General features: G+C 45.6%; 1 protein-coding gene across 2 annotated transcripts in view; it reads left to right on the top strand.

The window, feature by feature from the left end:
- SLC17A9 (solute carrier family 17 member 9) overlaps nucleotides 1–20,433 on the top strand; it is a 69,940-nt gene that overhangs the window by 27,822 nt on the left and 21,685 nt on the right. For both annotated transcript variants that reach the window (XM_063959261.1, XM_063959259.1), the window contains 5 exons: nucleotides 2,049–2,145; nucleotides 10,409–10,496; nucleotides 11,104–11,138; nucleotides 11,234–11,349; nucleotides 14,407–14,462. In XM_063959261.1, coding sequence (XP_063815331.1) covers nucleotides 2,049–2,145; nucleotides 10,409–10,496; nucleotides 11,104–11,138; nucleotides 11,234–11,349; nucleotides 14,407–14,462 — 392 coding nt within the window. The remainder of the gene's footprint in view (nucleotides 1–2,048; nucleotides 2,146–10,408; nucleotides 10,497–11,103; nucleotides 11,139–11,233; nucleotides 11,350–14,406; nucleotides 14,463–20,433) is intronic.

Here is a 20,433-nt window from a genome sequence, read left to right as displayed (position 1 = left end):
AACAAAAAACTTTTTTTTTTCTTTCTCAGGGTTTATAAATGACCACTTCCCAGGGACCGTAACAAATAATGTACACTGACACTGATAGCGGGAAAATGTTTCACTTTACACCTGAATGATATTTAAACACAAATTGTGCATTTTTATAAATGTCCAGAGCTGTAAGTAGACTTTTTGGTGCCCTTTGCCAGAAAGAGAATTGCAGTGCCCCCTATTTTTCCAATTGGCGCACGCCTCGTGGACAAGGGGCATGACAAAAATAATCTCAGAGAAAGCCCATTCTATGATGCCTATATATCTCTGTCTGTCTATCTATCTATCTATCTATCTATCTATCTATCTATCTATCTATCTATCTATCTATCTATCTATCTATCTATCTGTGAACTGACTCGGCTAGTCTTTTACTCGCCTGCATAAAGTCCTGTGAGTGCCGCCTTTCAAATATTGGCTGTACTGGGGATCACTAGACCTGGGAGGGCACCAGGGCAAGTAAGATTTTCTAGCAAGGGAGTGCTGGCACCTGTATCCAAGTGTGTGTGTGTGTGTATATTTTATAGAGGAAACCGACAGCGGCACTCCGGGTCATGTAAGTGATGAAAAAGCTGTATTCAAATAAGTCACGTCAAATATAAACCAACGTTTCGGGGCTCGTAGCCCCTTTGTCCTCACCTTCGCAAAACGTTGGTTTACTTTATATATGACGTGACATATTTGAATACAGCTTTTTCATCACTTACAAGACCCGGAGTGATGCTGTCTGTTTCCTACATATTAACCTGTATTACGAATGGCACCTGGGCATTATTGACAGGTACAGAGGAGTGCCGGGCTACTCACAACAAACAAAATAAATATAAATACATACACACTTATTGGATACAAATTCTCTTTATATCGCATTCATGCACTCAACCCGATAAACAGCCACAAAACCCCTCACTAAATAACACATTTCAATATACTGCCACACCCAGGACTCAAACCCACAACCTGCTGCATCCCAGCCAAACACCCACCCACCGAGCCACTTGATCCTGCATGAAAACTGAGATTTATAACTATATGTAGCTACCTGTACCCTATAAAAACAAAAAACAAAAACCCAACACCATAATCTGAGATCCATGCAATGTGCAGCCACACATCCAATCCCTTGCAGCCACACAATGCATAGATTTACCCAACCGCAGCGCTAATCGCGCCTTTACAAAATGCAAGGTAAGCTTCAAATAGTTAAAACTCTCCAGCTTGAAATTCTCTAGCTTTCTATGCAAGGGCAGATAGCTCAATGAATAGAGTGTCTGACTGCAATATCATATGCAACGGGTTCGATTCCTGGGTACATTTGCATCCCGAAATGTAATAAAGGGCAGTGCAACTGAACAACAAAGAGCTATCAAGTCAAGTCCATAAATGCTGTATACGTATTAGCGACAAAAGGGGTGGGGGTAGGCGACAGGGACGGTCAGGAGATGCTGAGCTTCAAAAAGGGGGGAAGCTGCAAATGAAAGTAATTAGATAATTCATAATTGACAAAAGCTGCCAACAGTGCCCCCTACCCTGTAGCACTATGCGTAGAGCACACTCCGCACACACCTAGTTACAGCACTGTAAATGTAACTTACATTTTACTTGCACAATTCTCTGCTGACATGTAGACTAAACTGTATGGTGCCACTTGTCACATCTTTTAACCATAACTGCTTTGGTAACTGTTGATCTGCATTTGCTGAAAAAAGTTTGAAGTAGTGGATGATGTACTAAAATTATATATTTTGGTATTTGGGTTTCCAATTTATTTATTTTTGCATTAGTGTTTCTATGTTTTCTTTGTTTTGATAAATAGCACTAAAGTGTCACTGATAGGTTGTGATGTAACAGTGGAAAAAGCACAGTGTAAACAGGCAACTATCATTTTCTATCTGATTTGACAATTCTAGGTGCAACAGTATTTAAATGTGTGTATTCAGCTTGTAGAATAACTGCTTAAATCCTATGTCTGATACACAACTTATCCAGTCATATGTTAACACATATAATTATAGGGCAGTGATTATCGCCCAGCTTAGTGTTGCCAGCACAGCATTCACCCTCTTCTCCTGGCTGCCAACATATTTTAAAGAAAAATTCCCAGATGCCAAGGTAAGAAGTTCAACGCTATTACACACAATATCATTTTGTTGTGCTCTGAAAATTATTTCTTCCTATGATCACATCGTGCCACCTACTGGCAAAATAGGAAAACTGTTTATCTCTGATGCAGATGTGTGACATGGCATTCATTACTGTTACAGTTTATGTAGCACCACCATATTATAAAGCACTGTACAGCATCTGTAAGGCTGATGTCAGATGGACTCAATTGCTATTATGATGAAATATTGAAAGCTTGTATTCCATGAGACTGAAGAAACACGACGGTATACCGTTGTTACTGGTTCATAATGGATTAAAAGCTGCCTAGATATTGGTTCTGACTTATATATTTTACATGGGGTGTTCAGCTTCTGTGATCTGTTTCTCTCAAGTGTATATTCACATACTAATATGTGGCGTTTCACAAAAATTAACAAGTGTGTTCTCACAGTAACCCTAAAATGCATTCACAGCATGCAAAGGTCATAAATATGCTGTAACCCATGGCAAACAATTATATAGCTGCTTTTAGCAGTATAGTGTCAGAGCTCATATCTCATTAGTTATGGCAGTCCAGTGCCGTTTCTTGCGGCGGGCGAGCCGTGCAACCGCACGGGGCGCCCGCCGCGGCACTTCTTCAAACTTTGAAACCCCCTTCTCCCTCCTCCCGAGTGCCCAGCTCGGGGGGCGGGGTTTCGCGGAATGACGCGATTGCGTCGTGACGTCACGACGCAAACGCGTCATTCCGCGAAACCCCGCCCCCCGAGCTGGGCACTCGGGAGGAGGGAGAAGGGGGAGCCGCGCAGACGAGGAGGGAGAGGCGGCTGAAGAGCGGCGAGAACCGCTACAAATGTAAGTCAGCCCCTCTCCCTCTCTCTCCCTTTCTCCCTCCCCACCACCTGCAGTAATGTGTAAAATGGGGACCTGTCTGCCTTAATGTGTAAAATGGGGACCTGTCTGCCTTAATGTGTAAAATGGGGACCTGTCTGCCTTAATGTGTAAAATGGGGACACCTGTCTGCCGCAGTGTGTAAAATGGGGACACTTGCCTGCGTACTGTGTAAAATGGGGGCACGTGTCTGCCGCAGTGTGTAAAAATAAGAATTTACTTACCGATAATTCTATTTCTCGTAGTCCGTAGTGGATGCTGGGGACTCCGTCAGGACCATGGGGAATAGCGGCTCCGCAGGAGACAGGGCACAAAAATAAAGCTTTAGGATTAGGTGGTGTGTACTGGCTCCTCCCCCTATGACCCTCCTCCAAGCCTCAGTTAGGATACTGTGCCCGGACGAGCGTACACAATAAGGAAGGATATTGAATCCCGGGTAAGACTCATACCAGCCACACCAATCACACCGTATAACTTGTGATCTGAACCCAGTTAACAGTATGACAAACGTAGGAGCCTCTGAACAGACGGCTTACAACAATAACAACCCGAATTTGTTTGTAACAATAACTATGTACAAGTATTGCAGACAATCCGCACTTGGGATGGGCGCCCAGCATCCACTACGGACTACGAGAAATAGAATTATCGGTAAGTAAATTCTTATTTTCTCTAACGTCCTAAGTGGATGCTGGGGACTCCGTCAGGACCATGGGGATTATACCAAAGCTCCCAAACGGGCGGGAGAGTGCGGATGACTCTGCAGCACCGAATGAGAGAACTCAAGGTCCTCCTCAGCCAGGGTATCAAATTTGTAGAATTTTGCAAACGTGTTTGCCCCTGACCAAGTATCAGCTCGGCAGAGTTGTAATGCCGAGACCCCCCGGGCAGCCGCCCAGGATGAGCCCACTTTCCTTGTGGAATGGGCCTTGACAGATTTAGGTTGTGGCAAGCCTGCCACAGAATGTGCAAGTTGAATTGTGCTACAAATCCAACGAGCAATCGTCTGCTTAGAAGCAGGAGCACCCATCTTGTTGGGTGCATACAATATAAACAGTGAGTCAGACTTTCTGACTCCCGCCGTTCTTGAAATATATATTTTCAATGCCCGGACCACGTCCAACAACTTGGAATCCTCCAAATCGTTAGTAGCCGCAGGCACCACAATAGGCTGGTTCAGGTGAAACGCTGACACCACCTTAGGCAGAAAATGAGGACGCGTCCGCAGTTCTGCCCTGTCCGTATGGAAAATCAGATATGGGCTCTTATATGATAAAGCCGCCAATTCTGATACTCTCCTGGCTGAAGCCAGGGCCAGTAGCATGGTTACTTTCCATGTAAGATACTTCAACTCCACCGATTTGAGCGGCTCAAACCAATGGGATTTGAGAAAATCCAAGACTACATTAAGATCCCACGGTGCCACTGGGGGCACAACCGGGGGCTGTATATGTAGTACTCCTTTTACAAAAGTCTGGACTTCAGGAACTGAAGCCAATTCTTTCTGGAAGAAAATCGACAGGGCCGAAATTTGAACCTTAATGGACCCCAATTTGAGGCCCATAGACAATCCTGTTTGCAGGAAATGTAGGAATCGACCCAGTTGAAATTACTCCGTGGGGGCCTTCCTGGCCTCACACCACGCAACATATTTTCTCCAAATGCGGTGATAATGTTGTGCAGTCACCTCCTTCCTGGCTTTTACCAGTGTAGGAATGACCTCTTCCGGAATGCCTTTTTCCCTTAGAATTCGGCGTTCAACCACCATGCCGTCAAACGCAGCCGCGGTAAGTCTTGGAATAGACACGGTCCCTGCTGAAGCAGGTCCCGTCTTAGAGGTAGAGGCCACGGATCCTCCGTGAGCATCTCTTGAAGTTCCGGGTACCAAGTTCTTCTTGGCCAATCCGGAGCCACTAGTATCGTTCTTACTCCCTTTTGCCGTATAATTCTCAGTACTTTTGGTATGAGAGGCAGAGGAGGGAACACATACACTGACTGGAACACCCACGGTGTTACCAGAGCGTCCACAGCTATTGCCTGAGGGTCTCTTGACCTGGCGCAATACCTGTCCAGTTTTTTGTTGAGGCGGGACGCCATCATATCCACCATTGGTTTTTCCCAACGGTTCACAATCATGTGGAAGACTTCTGGATGAAGTCCCCACTCTCCCGGGTGTAGATCGTGTCTGCTGAGGAAGTCTGCTTCCCAGTTGTCCACTCCCGGAATGAATACTGCTGACAGTGCTATCACATGATCTTCCGCCAGCGAAGAATCCTTGCAGCTTCTGCCATTGCTGTCCTGCTTCTTGTGCCGCCCTGTCTGTTTACGTGGGCGACTGCCGTGATGTTGTCCGACTGGATCAACACCGGCTGACCCTGAAGCAGGGGTTTTGCCAGACTTAGAGCATTGTAAATCGCTCTTAGCTCCAGTATATTTATGTGAAGAGACATCTCCAGGCTTGACCATACTCCCTGGAAGTTTCTTCCCTGTGTGACCGCTCCCCAGCCTCTCAGACTGGCATCCGTGGTCACCAGGACCCAGTCCTGTATGCCGAATCTGCGGCCCTCTAACAGATGAGCACTCTGCAACCACCACAGAAGAGACACCCTTGTCCGTGGCGATAAGGTTATCCGCTGATGCATCTGCAGATGTGATCCGGACCATTTGTCCAGCAGATCCCACTGAAAAGTTCGTGCGTGGAATCTGCCGAATGGAATCGCTTCGTAAGAAGCCACCATCTTTCCCAGGACTCTTGTGCATTGATGCACAGACACTTTCCCTGGTTTTAGGAGGTTCCTGACAAGTTCGGATAACTCCCTGGCTTTCTCCTCCGGAAGAAACACCTTTTTCTGAACCGTGTCCAGAATCATTCCCAGGAACAGCAGACGTGTCGTCGGGGTCAACTGAGATTTTGGAAAATTCAGAATCCACCCGTGTTGTTGCAGCACTAGTCGGGTTAGTGCTACTCCGTCCTCCAGCTGTTCTCTGGACCTTGCCCTTATCAGGAGATCGTCCAAGTAAGGGATAATTAATACGCCTCTTCTTCGCAGAAGAATCATCATTTCGGCCATTACCTTGGTAAAGACCCGAGGTGCCGTGGACAATCCAAACGGCAGCGTCTGAAACTGATAATGACAGTTTTGCACCACGAACCTGAGGTACCCTTGATGTGAAGGGCAAATTGGGACATGCAGGTAAGCATCCTTTATGTCCAGGGACACCATAAAGTCCCCTTCTTCCAGATTCGCTATCACTGCTCTGAGTGACTCCATCTTGAACTTGAATTTTTGTATGTACAGGTTCAAAGATTTCAGATTTAGAATAGGTCTTACCGAGCCGTCCGGCTTCGGTACCACAAATAGCGTGGAGTAATACCCCTTTCCCTGTTGTAGGAGGGGTACCTTGACTATCACCTGCTGAGAAAACAGCTTGTGAATGGCTTCCAATACCGTCGCCCTGTCTGAGGGAGACGTTGGCAAAGCAGACTTTAGGAACCTGCGAGGGGGAGACTTCTCGAATTCCAACCTGTAACCCTGAGATACTACCTGCAGGATCCAGGGGTCCACCTGTGAGCAAGCCCACTGTGCGCTGAAATTCTTGAGTCGACCCCCCACCGCTCCTGAGTCCGCTTGTAAGGCCCCAGCGTCATGCTGAGGGCTTTGCAGAACCCTGAGAGGGCTTCTGTTCCTGGGCAGGGGCTGCATTGCTGCCCTCTCTTACCCCTTCCTCTGCCCCGAGGCAGATATGACTGTCCTTTTGTCCGCTTGTTCTTATAGGACCGAAAGGACTGCGGCTGAAAAGACGGTGTCTTTTTCTGTTGGGAGGGGGTCTGAGGTAAAAAGGTGGATTTTCCGGCAGTTGCCGTGGCCACCAGATCCGATAGACCGACGCCAAATAATTCCTCCCCTTTATACGGCAATACTTCCATATGTCGTTTGGAATCCGCATCACCTGACCACTGTCGCGTCCATAAACTCCTTCTGGCAGATATGGACATCGCATTTACTCTCGATGCCAGAGTGCAAATATCTCTCTGAGCATCTCGCATATAAAGGAAAGCATCCTTTAATTGCTCTATAGTCAATAAAATACTGTCCCTATCCAGGGTATCAATATTTTCAGTCAGGGAATCCAACCAGACGACCCCAGCACTGCACATCCAGGCTGAGGCGATGGCTGGTCGCAGTATAACACCAGTATGTGTGTATATACTTTTTAGGGTAGTTTCCAGTCTCCTATCAGCTGGATCCCTGAGGGCGGCCGTATCAGGAGACGGTAACGCCACTTGTTTTGATAAGCGTGTGAGCGCCTTATCCACCCTAGGGGGTGTTTCCCAGCGCGCCCTAACCTCTGGCGGGAAAGGGTATAATGCTAATAACTTTTTTGAAATTAGCACTTTTCTATCTGGGTTAACCCACGCTTCATCACATACATCATTTAATTCCTCTGATTCAGGAAAAACTACAGGTAGTTTTTTCACCCCCCACATAATACCCCTTTTTGTGGTACTTGCAGTATCAGAGATATGCAAAGCCTCCTTCATTGCCGTGATCATATAACGTGTGGCCCTACTTGAAAATACGTTTGTTTCATCACCGTCGACACTAGATTCAGTGTCTGTGTCTGGGTCTGTGTCGACCGACTGAGGTAAAGGGCGCTTTACAGCCCCTGACGGTGTCTGAGACGCCTGGGCAGGTACTAACTGGTTTGCCGGCCGTCTCATGTCGTCAACTGATTTTTGTAATGTGCTGACATTATCACGTAATTCCATAAACAAAGCCATCCATTCCGGTGTCGACTCCCTGGGGGGTGACATCACCATTATCGGCAATTGCTCTGCCTCCACACCAGCATCGTCCTCATACATGTCGACACACACGTACCGACACACAGCAGACACACAGGGAATGCTCTTATCGAAGACAGGACCCCACTAGCCCTTTGGGGAGACAGAGGGAGAGTTTGCCAGCACACACCCAAGCGCTATAATATATATATGGGAACAACCTTATATAAGTGTTGTTCCTTATAGCAGCTTAAATATATCAAAATATCGCCCAAAAATGCCCCCCCTCTCTGTTTTACCCTGTTTCTGTAGTGCAGTGCAGGGGAGAGTCCTGGGAGCCTTCCTCACAGCGGAGCTGAGCAGGAAAATGGCGCTGTGTGCTGAGGAGAATAAGCCCCGCCCCCTATTTCGGCGGGCTTTTCTCCCGGAGTTTTAGATATCTGGCATAGGTTAAATACATACATATAGCCTCAATGGCTATATGTGATGTATTCTTTTGCCATAAAGGTATTAAATATTGCTGCCCAGGGCGCCCCCAGCAGCGCCCTGCACCCTCCGTGACCGCTTGGTGTGAAGTGTGTGACAACAATGGCGCACAGCTGCAGTGCTGTGCGCTACCTTCATGAAGACTGAAGAGCCTTCTGCCGCCTGTTTCCGGACCTTCAATCTTCAGCATCTGTAAGGGGGGTCGGCGGCGCGGCTCCGGGACGAACCCCAGGGTGAGACCTGTGTTCCGACTCCCTCTGGAGCTAATGGTGTCCAGTAGCCTAAGAATCCAATCCATCCTGCACGCAAGTGAGTTGAAATTCTCTCCCCTAAGTCCCTCGATGCAGTGAGCCTGTTGCCAGCAGGACTCACTGAAAATAAAAAACCTAAAAACTTTTTCTAAGCAGCTCTTTAGGAGAGCCACCTAGATTGCACCCTGCTCGGACGGGCACAAAAACCTAACTGAGGCTTGGAGGAGGGTCATAGGGGGAGGAGCCAGTACACACCACCTAATCCTAAAGCTTTATTTTTGTGCCCTGTCTCCTGCGGAGCCGCTATTCCCCATGGTCCTGACGGAGTCCCCAGCATCCACTTAGGACGTTAGAGAAATGGGGACACTTGCCTGCGTACTGTGTAAAATGGGGGCACGTGTCTGCCGCAGTGTGTAAAATGGGGACACTTGCCTGCGTACTGTGTAAAATGGGGGCACGTGTCTGCCGCAGTGTGTAAAATGGGGACACTTGCCTGCGTACTGTGTAAAATGGGGGCACGTGTCTGACGCAGTGTGTAAAATGGGGACACTTGCCTGCGTACTGTGTAAAATGGGGGCACGTGTCTGCCGCAGTGTGTAAAATGGGGACACTTGCCTGCGTACTGTGTAAAATGGGGGCACGTGTCTGCCGCAGTGTGTAAAATGGGGACACTTGCCTGCGTACTGTGTAAAATGGGGGCACGTGTCTGCCGCAATGTGTAAAATGGGGACACCTGTCTGCCGCAATGTGTAAAATGGGGACACCTGTCTGCCGCAATGTGTAAAATGGGGACACTTGCCTGTCGTACTGTGTAAAATGAGGACACTTTTTCCTGCCGCAATGTGTAAAATGGGGGCACGTGCCTGCCACAATGTGTAAAATGGGGACACTTGCCTGCCGTGCTGTGTAAAATGGACACTTTTTCCTGCCGCAATGTGTAAAATGGGGACACTTGCCTGTCGTACTGTGTAAAATGGGGACACTTTTTCCTGCCGCAATGTGTAAAATGGGGGCACGTGCCTGTCGTACTGTGTAAAATGGGGACACTTGCCTGCCGTGCTGTGTAAAATGGGGTAGCGTGCCTGCTGTAATGTGTAAAATGAGGACTTTTTTTTTTTAATATCCTGTGGTGGCCGTGTTGATGAGATCAGATGAGGCCACGCCCATCTTAACAAAACCACGCCCATTTTAATGAGGTCACGCCCCCTTGCCGGGAGCGCGCGCGCCTTCGGCGCGCGCATGCTTTTCCTCTTTATATCTATGGGGGGGGGGGGGGGGCGCATTTTTAAATCTCGCACTGGGAGCCAAATTGGCTAGAAACGGCCTGGCACGTATTCCACGTGCATCATGTCTGTTTGAAAGGGGGTACTCCCCTTTTAAGGATGCCCTCATCTGTCTAGTTGCCATGTTGGGGAGATAGAAGGACTTAAATTCCTCCTCCCTTTTTTTTTTACATTTATTTTATTTTTATTTCACATCCTTTTCCTTATTGGTGGCTGACTGGTCGTTAAGACTGGAGTGGGAAGTAAAAACTTTTTAAGACCATAGATTTTTCTTATTTTGCTTTTACAAGAAAAATGTTTTCAGCTGTATATTATCTGTTTTACATTGCTCATTAGCAAATGTATGTCATCTACTGTCTGGTCGCATCTATTTTTCTCTCATCGCTCTCTTTATTTCTTTCTCTTTCTGTCTTTGTGTGTCGGTGCTTCCTTGCTATGTATATGGTAAGTGATAGTGGTCTATATTTCTCTCTTATGCTGGGGTCTATATTTCTATGGCCAGTCTCTGATTTTTCATGTCTGTTATTTATGGTGTTCTGGATCCTTCTGTTTCTGATGAGCTTTTTGTTTAATAGGGATGGGTATTTAATGTCGTGCCATGGTTTGTAGCTATCCCTGCAGCCATCATGAGTGGGTTACTGTCTGACTACCTCATCACACAAGGTAAGGAACTGGCTAATTATACATGTAGCAATATAATTGACCGATTTTCTTTGAATTCCTCATTTAAAGTGTACCCATGGCCTATGCACACAATGGAGGCCCATTTTATGGGAGAATTTCTATTAATAAGACAGACTATCAATTACATTGCATTCTTGTCAATATTTTTGTAGTTGCAAAAAGTAGCTGCGTCCACCGTGTGTGTGTGTGTGTGTGTGTGTGTGTGTGTGTGTGTGATAGGTCACTAGTACCTTTTTTTTTAATTTTCATTTTCTTTAACAATGACTGAATATAGTAGGTGGTGGTGTTACGGTCTATGAAATGATTCCAATATGGCAGGTGCTGTTCAAAATACAAATAAGGGAAATTGAGTGAGCCCCACACTAAGCTGTGTATGGACATGGAAACCAGCTTGGAGACAGTGATCAGCTGAGCCCTGATATGCACCAGTCTCTGAAATCTTCAGCTGGGATACGTTTAATACACCTATAATTTAAATGTAACGTTGTATACAGTCAACTGGGAAGTGAGTGTCTGTGGTGCTTTTCTTACAAAGGGAACTTAAATAACCCATTTTTTTGTTTGTTTTGTTTCCGTACTATCTCAGGATATAAAGCAGTCTGGGTCAGGAAGCTCATGCAGGTAAGGGAGCATCTTTAGTTGCATTATGTGCGGTGTACTGACTAGGCCTCTATAGATCTCTTTTTACCAATAATCTTATTGCATTATCTCTACAGGTTTTTGGCATGGGGCTCTCCAGCATTTTTGTCCTTTGCCTTGGTCACACAACTAGTTATTGCCAAGCTATTACTTTTGCCTCCGTGTCAGTGGGGCTGCAAACTTTCAACCATAGGTAAGGTTCCTCTCTCTATCTCCCTGATTCTGGGAAGGTTACATGGTTGAAAGGGCAACATACGTTTCAGCACGGCCCACTTGTCTACTATCCAATCCTGTACAGCTGAAGTGAATAGGGGAAAGGAGGCCTCTTCTTCCCTTCCTCAGTGCTTGTACTCTAGCTGCCAGTCAGGCTTCTCATATATAGTTACTCCAGGAAGGAAGCTCACAGTGATCAGTGAGGACCAGTGGCGGCAGCTGCGTTTTGGCTGCAGAACAAACCACAAATTGCACAGGGGTGGGGGAGCGGTTAACACATATACACATACTTGTAATGTTGTATGAGATATGTTCGTGTGGGTGTGTGTGTATGTATGTGTATAGATGTTTGTTTATGCTTTTTTCCACGTTGCACTTTATAGCATAGCACCTTGACAAAAACGCCGGTCGGGCGTTGAAACGTTGGTGGCTTGCACTATGCCTGTTTGAAATATTTTGCACCTTTATCTAATACAGTTTTTTTTTGGTCTTTAATCAAATTCCTGGAGTGCCGCCTGGTTCCTTTCATGCAGCTAGGGGACATGCTGTTATAGCTGAAGGAACCCTCCATTGTTATATATTTGTTCTGACTCCTCTCTCTCTCTCTCTCTCTCTCTCTCTCTCTCTCTATATCTCTATATATATCTATATCTCTATATATATCTATATCTCTATATATATCTATATCTCTATATATATATATCTATATCTCTATATATATATCTATATCTCTATATATATCTATATCTCTATATATATATATCTCTCTCTATATATATATATATATATATATATATATATATCTCTATATATATATCTCTATATATCTCTATATATATATATATATATATATATATATATCTCTATATATATATATATATATATATCTCTATATATATCTCTCTATATATATATATATATGAGTCATCCAACATCGGTACAAACGGCACTCACAGGGTTCTAAATATGCAAAAAACGCTGGTCTATTTATTGTAACGTTTCGGAGCAAAGCTCCTTCCGGTGCTGTCTGGAAGAAGGAGCTTTGCTCCGAAACGTTACAATAAATAGACCAGCGTTTTTTGCATATTTAGAACCCTGTGAGTGCCTTTTGTACCGATGTTGGTTGACTATGTGCTATAGGATTCAGGCACCAGGGGACGTTGCTGCTTTAATTGAGTGCCGACTGATTTGGAGGAATATATATATATATATATATATATATATATATATATATATATATATATATATATATATATATATATATATATATATATATATATAAAATAAATATATATATATATATAATATAATATATATATTTGCAAAAGAATGCTGCGCCACTTGTGATACTACAATTCCCAAATTATTCAATAAACACTCCCAGTTATTTGGGCGTCAGCTGTCCCCTAAAGAAACGGCAATGGTAGGTTGCCGCAAATGAGAGATAGGAATACCAGATAGGGGTTCTAAGCGACCTAAGGTGTTTGCATATGACCGAATAAAGTATGTCAATATATTTAAATATGTCTAAAAATTCGTTTGTAAAAATGTTTTGTTTTTGTTTTTTACATTTTTATCTCACAACACTAAAAAATATATTAAAAAAATACAGTACCAATAAGTATAACACAATAAAAATACAGTTTCTCTAAAAGATGACTGTTTTTTTAAAAAGGGAAATGGATATGAATAAAAATCTCAAGTAAAGTGCAGATAGTCTGTGCAAAATACGCTATTCAAAATGTGAGAAAAGTTTTAAGAGTCTTAACTGATGTAGCAGGAGGTCTCTGGGTAAAGGCCCAACGCGTTTCGTCTCTAGGACTTCTTCATGGAGAAGTCCTAGAGACGAAACGCGTTGGACCTTTACCCAGAGACCTCCTGCTACATCAGTTAAGACTCTTAAAACTTTTCTCACATTTTGAATAGCGTATTTTGCACAGACTATCTGCACTTTACTTGAGATTTTTATTCATATCCATTTCCCTTTTTAAAAAAACAGTCCTCTTTTAGAGAAACTGTATTTTTATTGTGTTATACTTATTGGTACTGTATTTTTTTAATATATTTTTTAGTGTTGTGAGATAAAAATGTAAAAAACAAAAACAAAACATTTTTACAAACGAATTTTTAGACATATTTAAATATATTGACATACTTTATTCGGTCATATGCAAACACCTTAGGTCGCTTAGAACCCCTATCTGATATATATAATATATATATATATATATATATATATAATATATATATATATATATATATATATATATATATATATATATATATATACACTGCCTGACCATGGGATTCCACAGCGCTGCTGTGTGTTTCACAGGGGCTACTGCTGTACTCGGGTTGCAGCCCTCAGCTTGTACTTCCTCTAGAAGCCTGTCTTCCAGACTCCTGTGAAACTAGCCAATGGGAGTCTGGGCGGCAGGCTTATAGTGGAAGGATATGCTGAGTGCTGTGTCCCAAGCACAATCTGTATCTGTTGCAGACCGCAGTGTACTGCAGTCCCATAGAATTCTGGGGCTGCAATATACCCATATGCTTCAAACTCCAGAACCTTGTGCCCATTAGGCAACGCTATCTATAGATGCTGTTGCATATAGAAGTCTATGGGCTGCTTACCACAATGAATCACCTAGAGTGGGATCCTCAGGATACTCTCCTTCCTCCCACGGGTCACACATTTGCTGCCTGAGGGGCATGCATGCGCAATAGAAAACCCGGAAGTCGTTACTTCACGGTACGGCTCTACATCGGAAGAGTTCTCACAGGAAGGAAGAGATCATCATGCATACCGGCTTTAATAAACGCATGCAATAAGGGGAAGGATGTATTATAAAGTATATGTGATACTTGTGTCCCCTGCAGGTTAAAATCACATGGAATGTGACTGAATACATTTTTTGCAAACCACTAACACAAGAATAAAAAAAAAATAGGTTCTAGAGGCATAACAGTATCTGCTTTATTTAGTATGAAGAGTTGAAAAAATTACTTTGCTAACACCTTTTCTCTTGTTCTTTCACAGTGGTATAACGGTCAATGTTCAGGACCTCGCTCCTTCCTGTGCTGGCTTCCTTTTTGGTAAAGCTATAATAATTATAGTACATTTTATCTCGCTTTGGTACTATCTCGCCCAAGTATCACTTCCAAGTATGTTATGATTGTTGGGCACCTTTTACTGGGATGTGAACAACTATTGAATCGGGTTTATTCTCTGTTTCTCTTTTTGCAAATCGCTTTGAAGCAGACTGTACAGTACTAAAACCAACCTGTTTATAGGGCTGGATCAATCTATAGTAAATAAGCGCACTAGAACATGTACAATACTAGACCAATATATTCCAGCCAGAGCTTTATAGTGATTAGTGACTAGATCAGCTTGTATCCAACTGGAGCATTAAAATACTTTCAGAGCTGTAGCAAATTGAGTTTTTAAATGGGATGGTATCATGATCCTGGTGTTTGGGATGCCGGCAGTCAGAATACAGACAACTGCATCCCAATGCGCAGAATGCCAACACATGGTAGGTAAGTAGTCTAACCCTCTATCCCTCTAACCCTCCCTCCCTGCAGCCTAGTCCCAACCCTCCACCCGCAGCCTAACCCTAAACCACCACGGTATACTTACTTTCAGGATGCCTGCAGTCAGGATCTCGCCGTTGGCTTGAAACACTTGCAGCTTAATCATTTAGTAGTAAAGTTAGCATTACAACAAAGGAATATTAGAATGCTAACAGGAGTAACCCAACCTTTTAGCCACTTGGAGCATCAAAAAGGAGATCTATGGTAAGAACTTACCCTTGTTAAATCTTTCTGCGAGGTACACTGGATTCCAGAGGGAATACCATCGGGGTGTAGAGTAGGATCTTGATCCGAGGCACCAACAGGCTAAAAGCTTTGACTGTTCCCAAGATGCTCAGCGCCACCTCCTCTATAACCCCGCCTCCGTGCATAGGAGCTCAGTTTTGTCAACCAGTCCAATGCAGTAGCAGGTAAAAGAGACAACAACAGTTAGTAGCCACAGACACCACGTTCTCACGACAAGAGAAGGTATCAGCGGCTAATGCCATACCAACCCAAAGAAGCTAAGTGCGTCAGGGTGGGCCCTGTGGAATCCAGTGTACCTCGCAGAAAGATTTAACAAGGGTAAGTTCTTACCATAAATCTCCTTCTCTGCAGTGGGGTACACTGGTATTCCACAGGGAATAACATCGGGGATGTCCTAAAGCAGTTCCTTATGGGAGGGGACGCACTGTATTTGGCACAAGAACCCGGCGTCCAAAGGAAGCATCCTGGGAGGCAGAAGTATCGAAGCCATAGAACCTTATGAACATTTTCACTGAGGACCACGTAGCCGCCTTGCACAATTGTTCAAGGGTCGCACCACGGCGGGCCGCCCAAGAAGGTCCAACAGACCGAGTAGAATGGGCCTTGATAGTAGCAGGAGCTGGAAGGCCATCCTGTACATAAACATGTGCAATCACCATTCTACTCCATCTGGCCAAGGTCTGCTTGTGAGCAGGCCAGCCACGTTTGTGAAAACCAAACAGTACAAAGAGAGAATCAGACTTCCTAACGGAGGCTGTCCTCTTCACATAGATACGGAGAGCCCGTACCACATCCAAAGACCGCTCTTTGGAGGATGAATCCGGAGAGACAAAGGCTGGAACCACAATCTCCTAGTTAAGGTGGAAAGAAGACACCACCTTAGGTAGATAACCAGGGCGCGTTCGAAGAACTGCCCGGTCACAGTTAAAAATCAGATAGGGGGACCTATAAGACAAGGCATCCAAATCTGATACCCGTCTAGCAGAGGCAATAGCCAGCAGAAACAAGACCTTGAAGGAAAGCCACCTAAGGTCCGCAAATTCAAGAGGTTCAAACTGAGACTCTTGCAAAGCCTCCAGAACCAACAACAAATCCCAAGAAGCCACAGGTGGGACATTTACTAAGGTGGGAGATTTTTTAGAACTGGTGATGTTGCCCATAGCAACCAATCAGATTATATCTATTATCTGCTAGAAGCAGCTAGATAAATGGTAAGTAGAATCTGATTGGTTGCCATGGGCAACATCAACAGTTTTCAAAATCTCCCACCTTAGTAAATTTACCCCCCTGAGTGAATGTATGAACATCAGGCAGAGTCTCAATTGTTCTCTGAAACCATACCTACAAGGCAGAAATATGAACCTTTCTGCCTTGTAGTCCAGGCCCTGTTGTAGGAAGGCCAAAAGTTTGGCAGTACTAAACTTGTAAACGTCATGATTGTTAGATGCGCACCAAGCAAAGTAAGAATTCCAGACCCTATGGTAAATCCGAGCAGAAGCCGGCTTACGGGCCTTCAACATAGTTTGAATGATCGCCTTAGAAAATCCTTTGGCCCTCAGTACAGAAGCTTCAAGAGCCACTCCGTCAAAGCCAGTCGGGCCAAATCCTGGTAAACACAAGGGCCCTGAACGAGGAGGTCTGGTCGTTGCGGAAGCAGAAGAGGACGCTCTAGCGAGAGACCCTGTAGGTCTTAGAACCAATGCTGTCTGGGCCATGCTGGAGCTATTAGAAGAGGGATTCTTCCTTCTTGCTTGAACTTCCTCACTACCCTGGGCAGGAGTGACACTGGAGGGAACACGTACGGCAGCCAAAAGTTCCATGGAATTGCCAGTGCATCCACGAATGCCGCTTGAGGATCCCTTGTTCTTGCGCCGAAGACCGGAACCTTGTGATTGTGTCGAGACGCCATCAGGTCTACATCTTTAGGCCCCACTTGTCCACTAGGAGTTGAAATACTTCTGGATGAAGGCTCCACACTCCGGCGTGTACGTCCTGACGACTGAGGAAGTCCGCTTCCCAGTTGAGGACCCCCGGAATGAACACTGCCAATATTGCTGGCAGATGGTGTTCCGCCCATTAAAGAATCTTTGACACTTCCATCATTTCCATGCGGCTTTGAGTGCCGCCTTGATGATTTATGTACGCCACCGTGGTGGCGTTGTCTGACTGTACTTGAACAGGCCTGTTCAGTACCAGATGCTGGGACAGTTCCAGAGCATTGAACACTGCCCGCAATTCCAGAATGTTTATCGGGAGGTGAGACTCCTCCCTGGTCCACCGACCCTGAAGAGAGTGTTGCTCCAACACCGCGCCCCAACCCCTCAGACTGACATCCATCGTCAGAAGGACCCAGTTGGAGATCCAGAAGGGACGACCCCTGCTTAATCGTTGGTCCTGCAGCCACCAGGTCAGTGACAGACAGACCTCCGGAGACAAGGAGATAATTTGAGACCTGATCCGGTGAGGCAGGCCCGTCCCACTTGGCAAGAATCAGTTTCTGCAGAGGGCGGGAATGAAATTGAGCATACTCTACCATGTCGAAAGCCGACACCATGAGGCCTAGTACTTGCATCGCTGAGTGTATCGACACGCAGATCAGAGAGGAAGCAACGTATCTTGTCCTGAAGCTTCAGGACTAACTCCTGTGACAAAAACAACCTCTGGTTGTGTGTGTCCAACAATGCTCCCAGATGCACCATGCTCTGGGCAGGGACAAGGGATGATTTCTTCCAGTTGATGAGCTACCCGTGGTCTTGCAGAAACTGGACCGTCAGATCCAAATGACGGAGGAGAACTTCTGGGGAATTGGCCAGGATCAGCAGGTCATCCAGATATGGCAGGATCCGGATGCCCCGACGGCGGTGTGAAGCCGTCATAACTGCCATGACCTTGGTGAAAATTTGCGGAGCCGCGTGGTCAGACCAAACGGTAAGGCCCGGAATTGGTAATGGAGATTGCCAATAGCAAACTGCAGGTATTGCTGATGTGACATGGTAATAGGGATATGCAGGTAAGCATCCTGTATATCCAGGCATACCATATAGTCCCCTGGTTCCAAAGCCTGGACAATAGAGGGAAGGGTCCCCATACGAAACTTGGAGACCCTCACAAACTTGTTCAAAGATTTGAGGTTGCGAATGGGCCGGGATGAACCATTCAGATTGGGGACTAGGAACAGCGTTGAATAGTACCTCTTGCCCCTCTGAGCCAGAGGCACCGGCACTACCACGCCGGTGTCCAGGAGGGATTGTACCACTAAACGGAGAGTTGTTGCCTTCACCTGATCCGAAGGGATGTCCATCAGGCAACAGCGAGGAGGGGGACGTGTCTTGAAGGATATAGCGTATACGTGAGTGATGACTTCCCGTACCCAAGCGTCTGAAGTGGTCTTCAATCATACCTGAGTGAACTGTAGAAGTAGGCCTCCCACCCTGGGATCCCCCAGGGGGAGGCCCGCCCCGTCATACCACAGGCTTGTCAGATTTGGAAGCCGGCTGACGGCAGCCCAGGCACGTTTAGGCTTGGGCTTGGTGGTTTTGGAAGTGCGAGACTGTTTCGGGTACGCCTGACCCTTTGCTTTACCCGGAGGGCGAAAGGAAGTACTCTTAGCCTTCGGGGCCGAAGGAGTAGTACTAGGTAGACATGCAGTCTTAGCAGACAATCTTGTCAGTGACAATCTTGTTGAGATCCTCACCAAAGAGGATGTTTATTTTAAATTGGAGCACCTCCAGGGAAGTCCACCGACCAGGACCGCAACCAGAGAATACGGCGAGCCAAAATGGATGTCATAGCAGCCTTGGCCACCAGAACACCTGCATCTGAAGCTGCTTCTCTAATGTAATGAGATGCCGTGACAATATAAGAGAGACATTGTCTGGCATGTTCAGAAAAATTGGACGGAAACTCAGCCCCTATTTCCTGAGCCCACGCCTTAATGGCTTCTGCGGCCCAAGTAGCCGCAATGGTGGGTCTATGCACAGCCCCTGCATGGGTATAGATAGCTTTTAAGCAGCTCTCCACATGCTTATCCGTCGGCTCCTTGAGAGAAGTGACGGTAGTGACAGGCAGAGCAGATGACACCACCAGCCGAGCGATTTGAGAGTCCACCGGCGGTGGCGTTTCCCAATTTTTACTCAATTCTGCCTCAAGGGGATAGCGGGCTAGCATCTTCTTGTGCGGGGTGAATTTCTTTCCTGGGTTCTCCCAGGATCCCTGACGTGTGTCAACCAAGTGGTCAGAATGAGGTAAAACCAATTTAGTAACCTTCTGACGTTTGAACCTGTCCGGTTTCTTAGATGTAGTAGCAGGCTCAGGATCATCATCAATCTGAAGAATGAGCCTGATAGCCTCTAAGAGATCAGGAACATCCACCTGTGAAACAGATTCCCCATCAGAAACGTTATGATCAGAGTCTGTGGGGTCAGTATACACGCCATCTTCATCGGAAGAGGTATCCGGAACATGCGTGGATTGAGAGGAAATAACAGCCCGCTTAGAGAACTTCTTAGGTTTAGTCTTAGGCGGGCGAGGGTCAGGAATACGTTTATCCAGAGAGTTATTCAAGTTCTGTAACTGAGTGGACACAGCATCTGTCCATGGCGGATTAACCGAAGGGACCATATAAGGCTAATAAGACACAGTATGTCCCATAGGGGGTGCAAATCTAGTTACCAGTGATAAAGCTGAATATTTATCGTATATAAAACACTTTAAGAGGTCTAAGAACACTATACGCTATCTACGTAAGAAGTACCGTAAGGGTACGCAAGTTGCGTAGCGATCGCTCAGCCGTAGTCGAGACGCTCAAGCGTCACGTTCGCTTACGGCCCAGTGATCACAGGCAGGCACGCTATTGGCTGCCGACTAACGTAATGATTCGCTATAGCGTAGCGTACGCTCGGGACCACGAGGAGATCACCAGCGGTGCGGACGCTTACAACGTTAAACCTTTATATCTATACCTTCAACAGTGAGATACACAGTATACCTTAGTGTAGAGACAGAGTGTAAGTGCAACCTGGTGTAACCTGATTAACTACAAAGCTGCTTGAGCGTCACCGACGCTCAGAGAATACTTAACACTAAAAAGAATACACAGATACCTGGGCTTAGGGTCCGAAACCTATTATATGTATTATGACTATTATACTTGCAAAAAGAATCACAGTACAAAGCATACACTACAATATAACATAAACCAACTAACCAGATAACTATACAGGAA

Source organism: Pseudophryne corroboree, chromosome 3, assembly GCF_028390025.1.
Source record: "Pseudophryne corroboree isolate aPseCor3 chromosome 3, aPseCor3.hap2, whole genome shotgun sequence".
Lineage (NCBI taxonomy): Eukaryota > Metazoa > Chordata > Amphibia > Anura > Myobatrachidae > Pseudophryne > Pseudophryne corroboree.
Note: the sequence above shows the minus strand (reverse complement) of the source record. Positions and strands in the feature narration are given on the sequence as shown.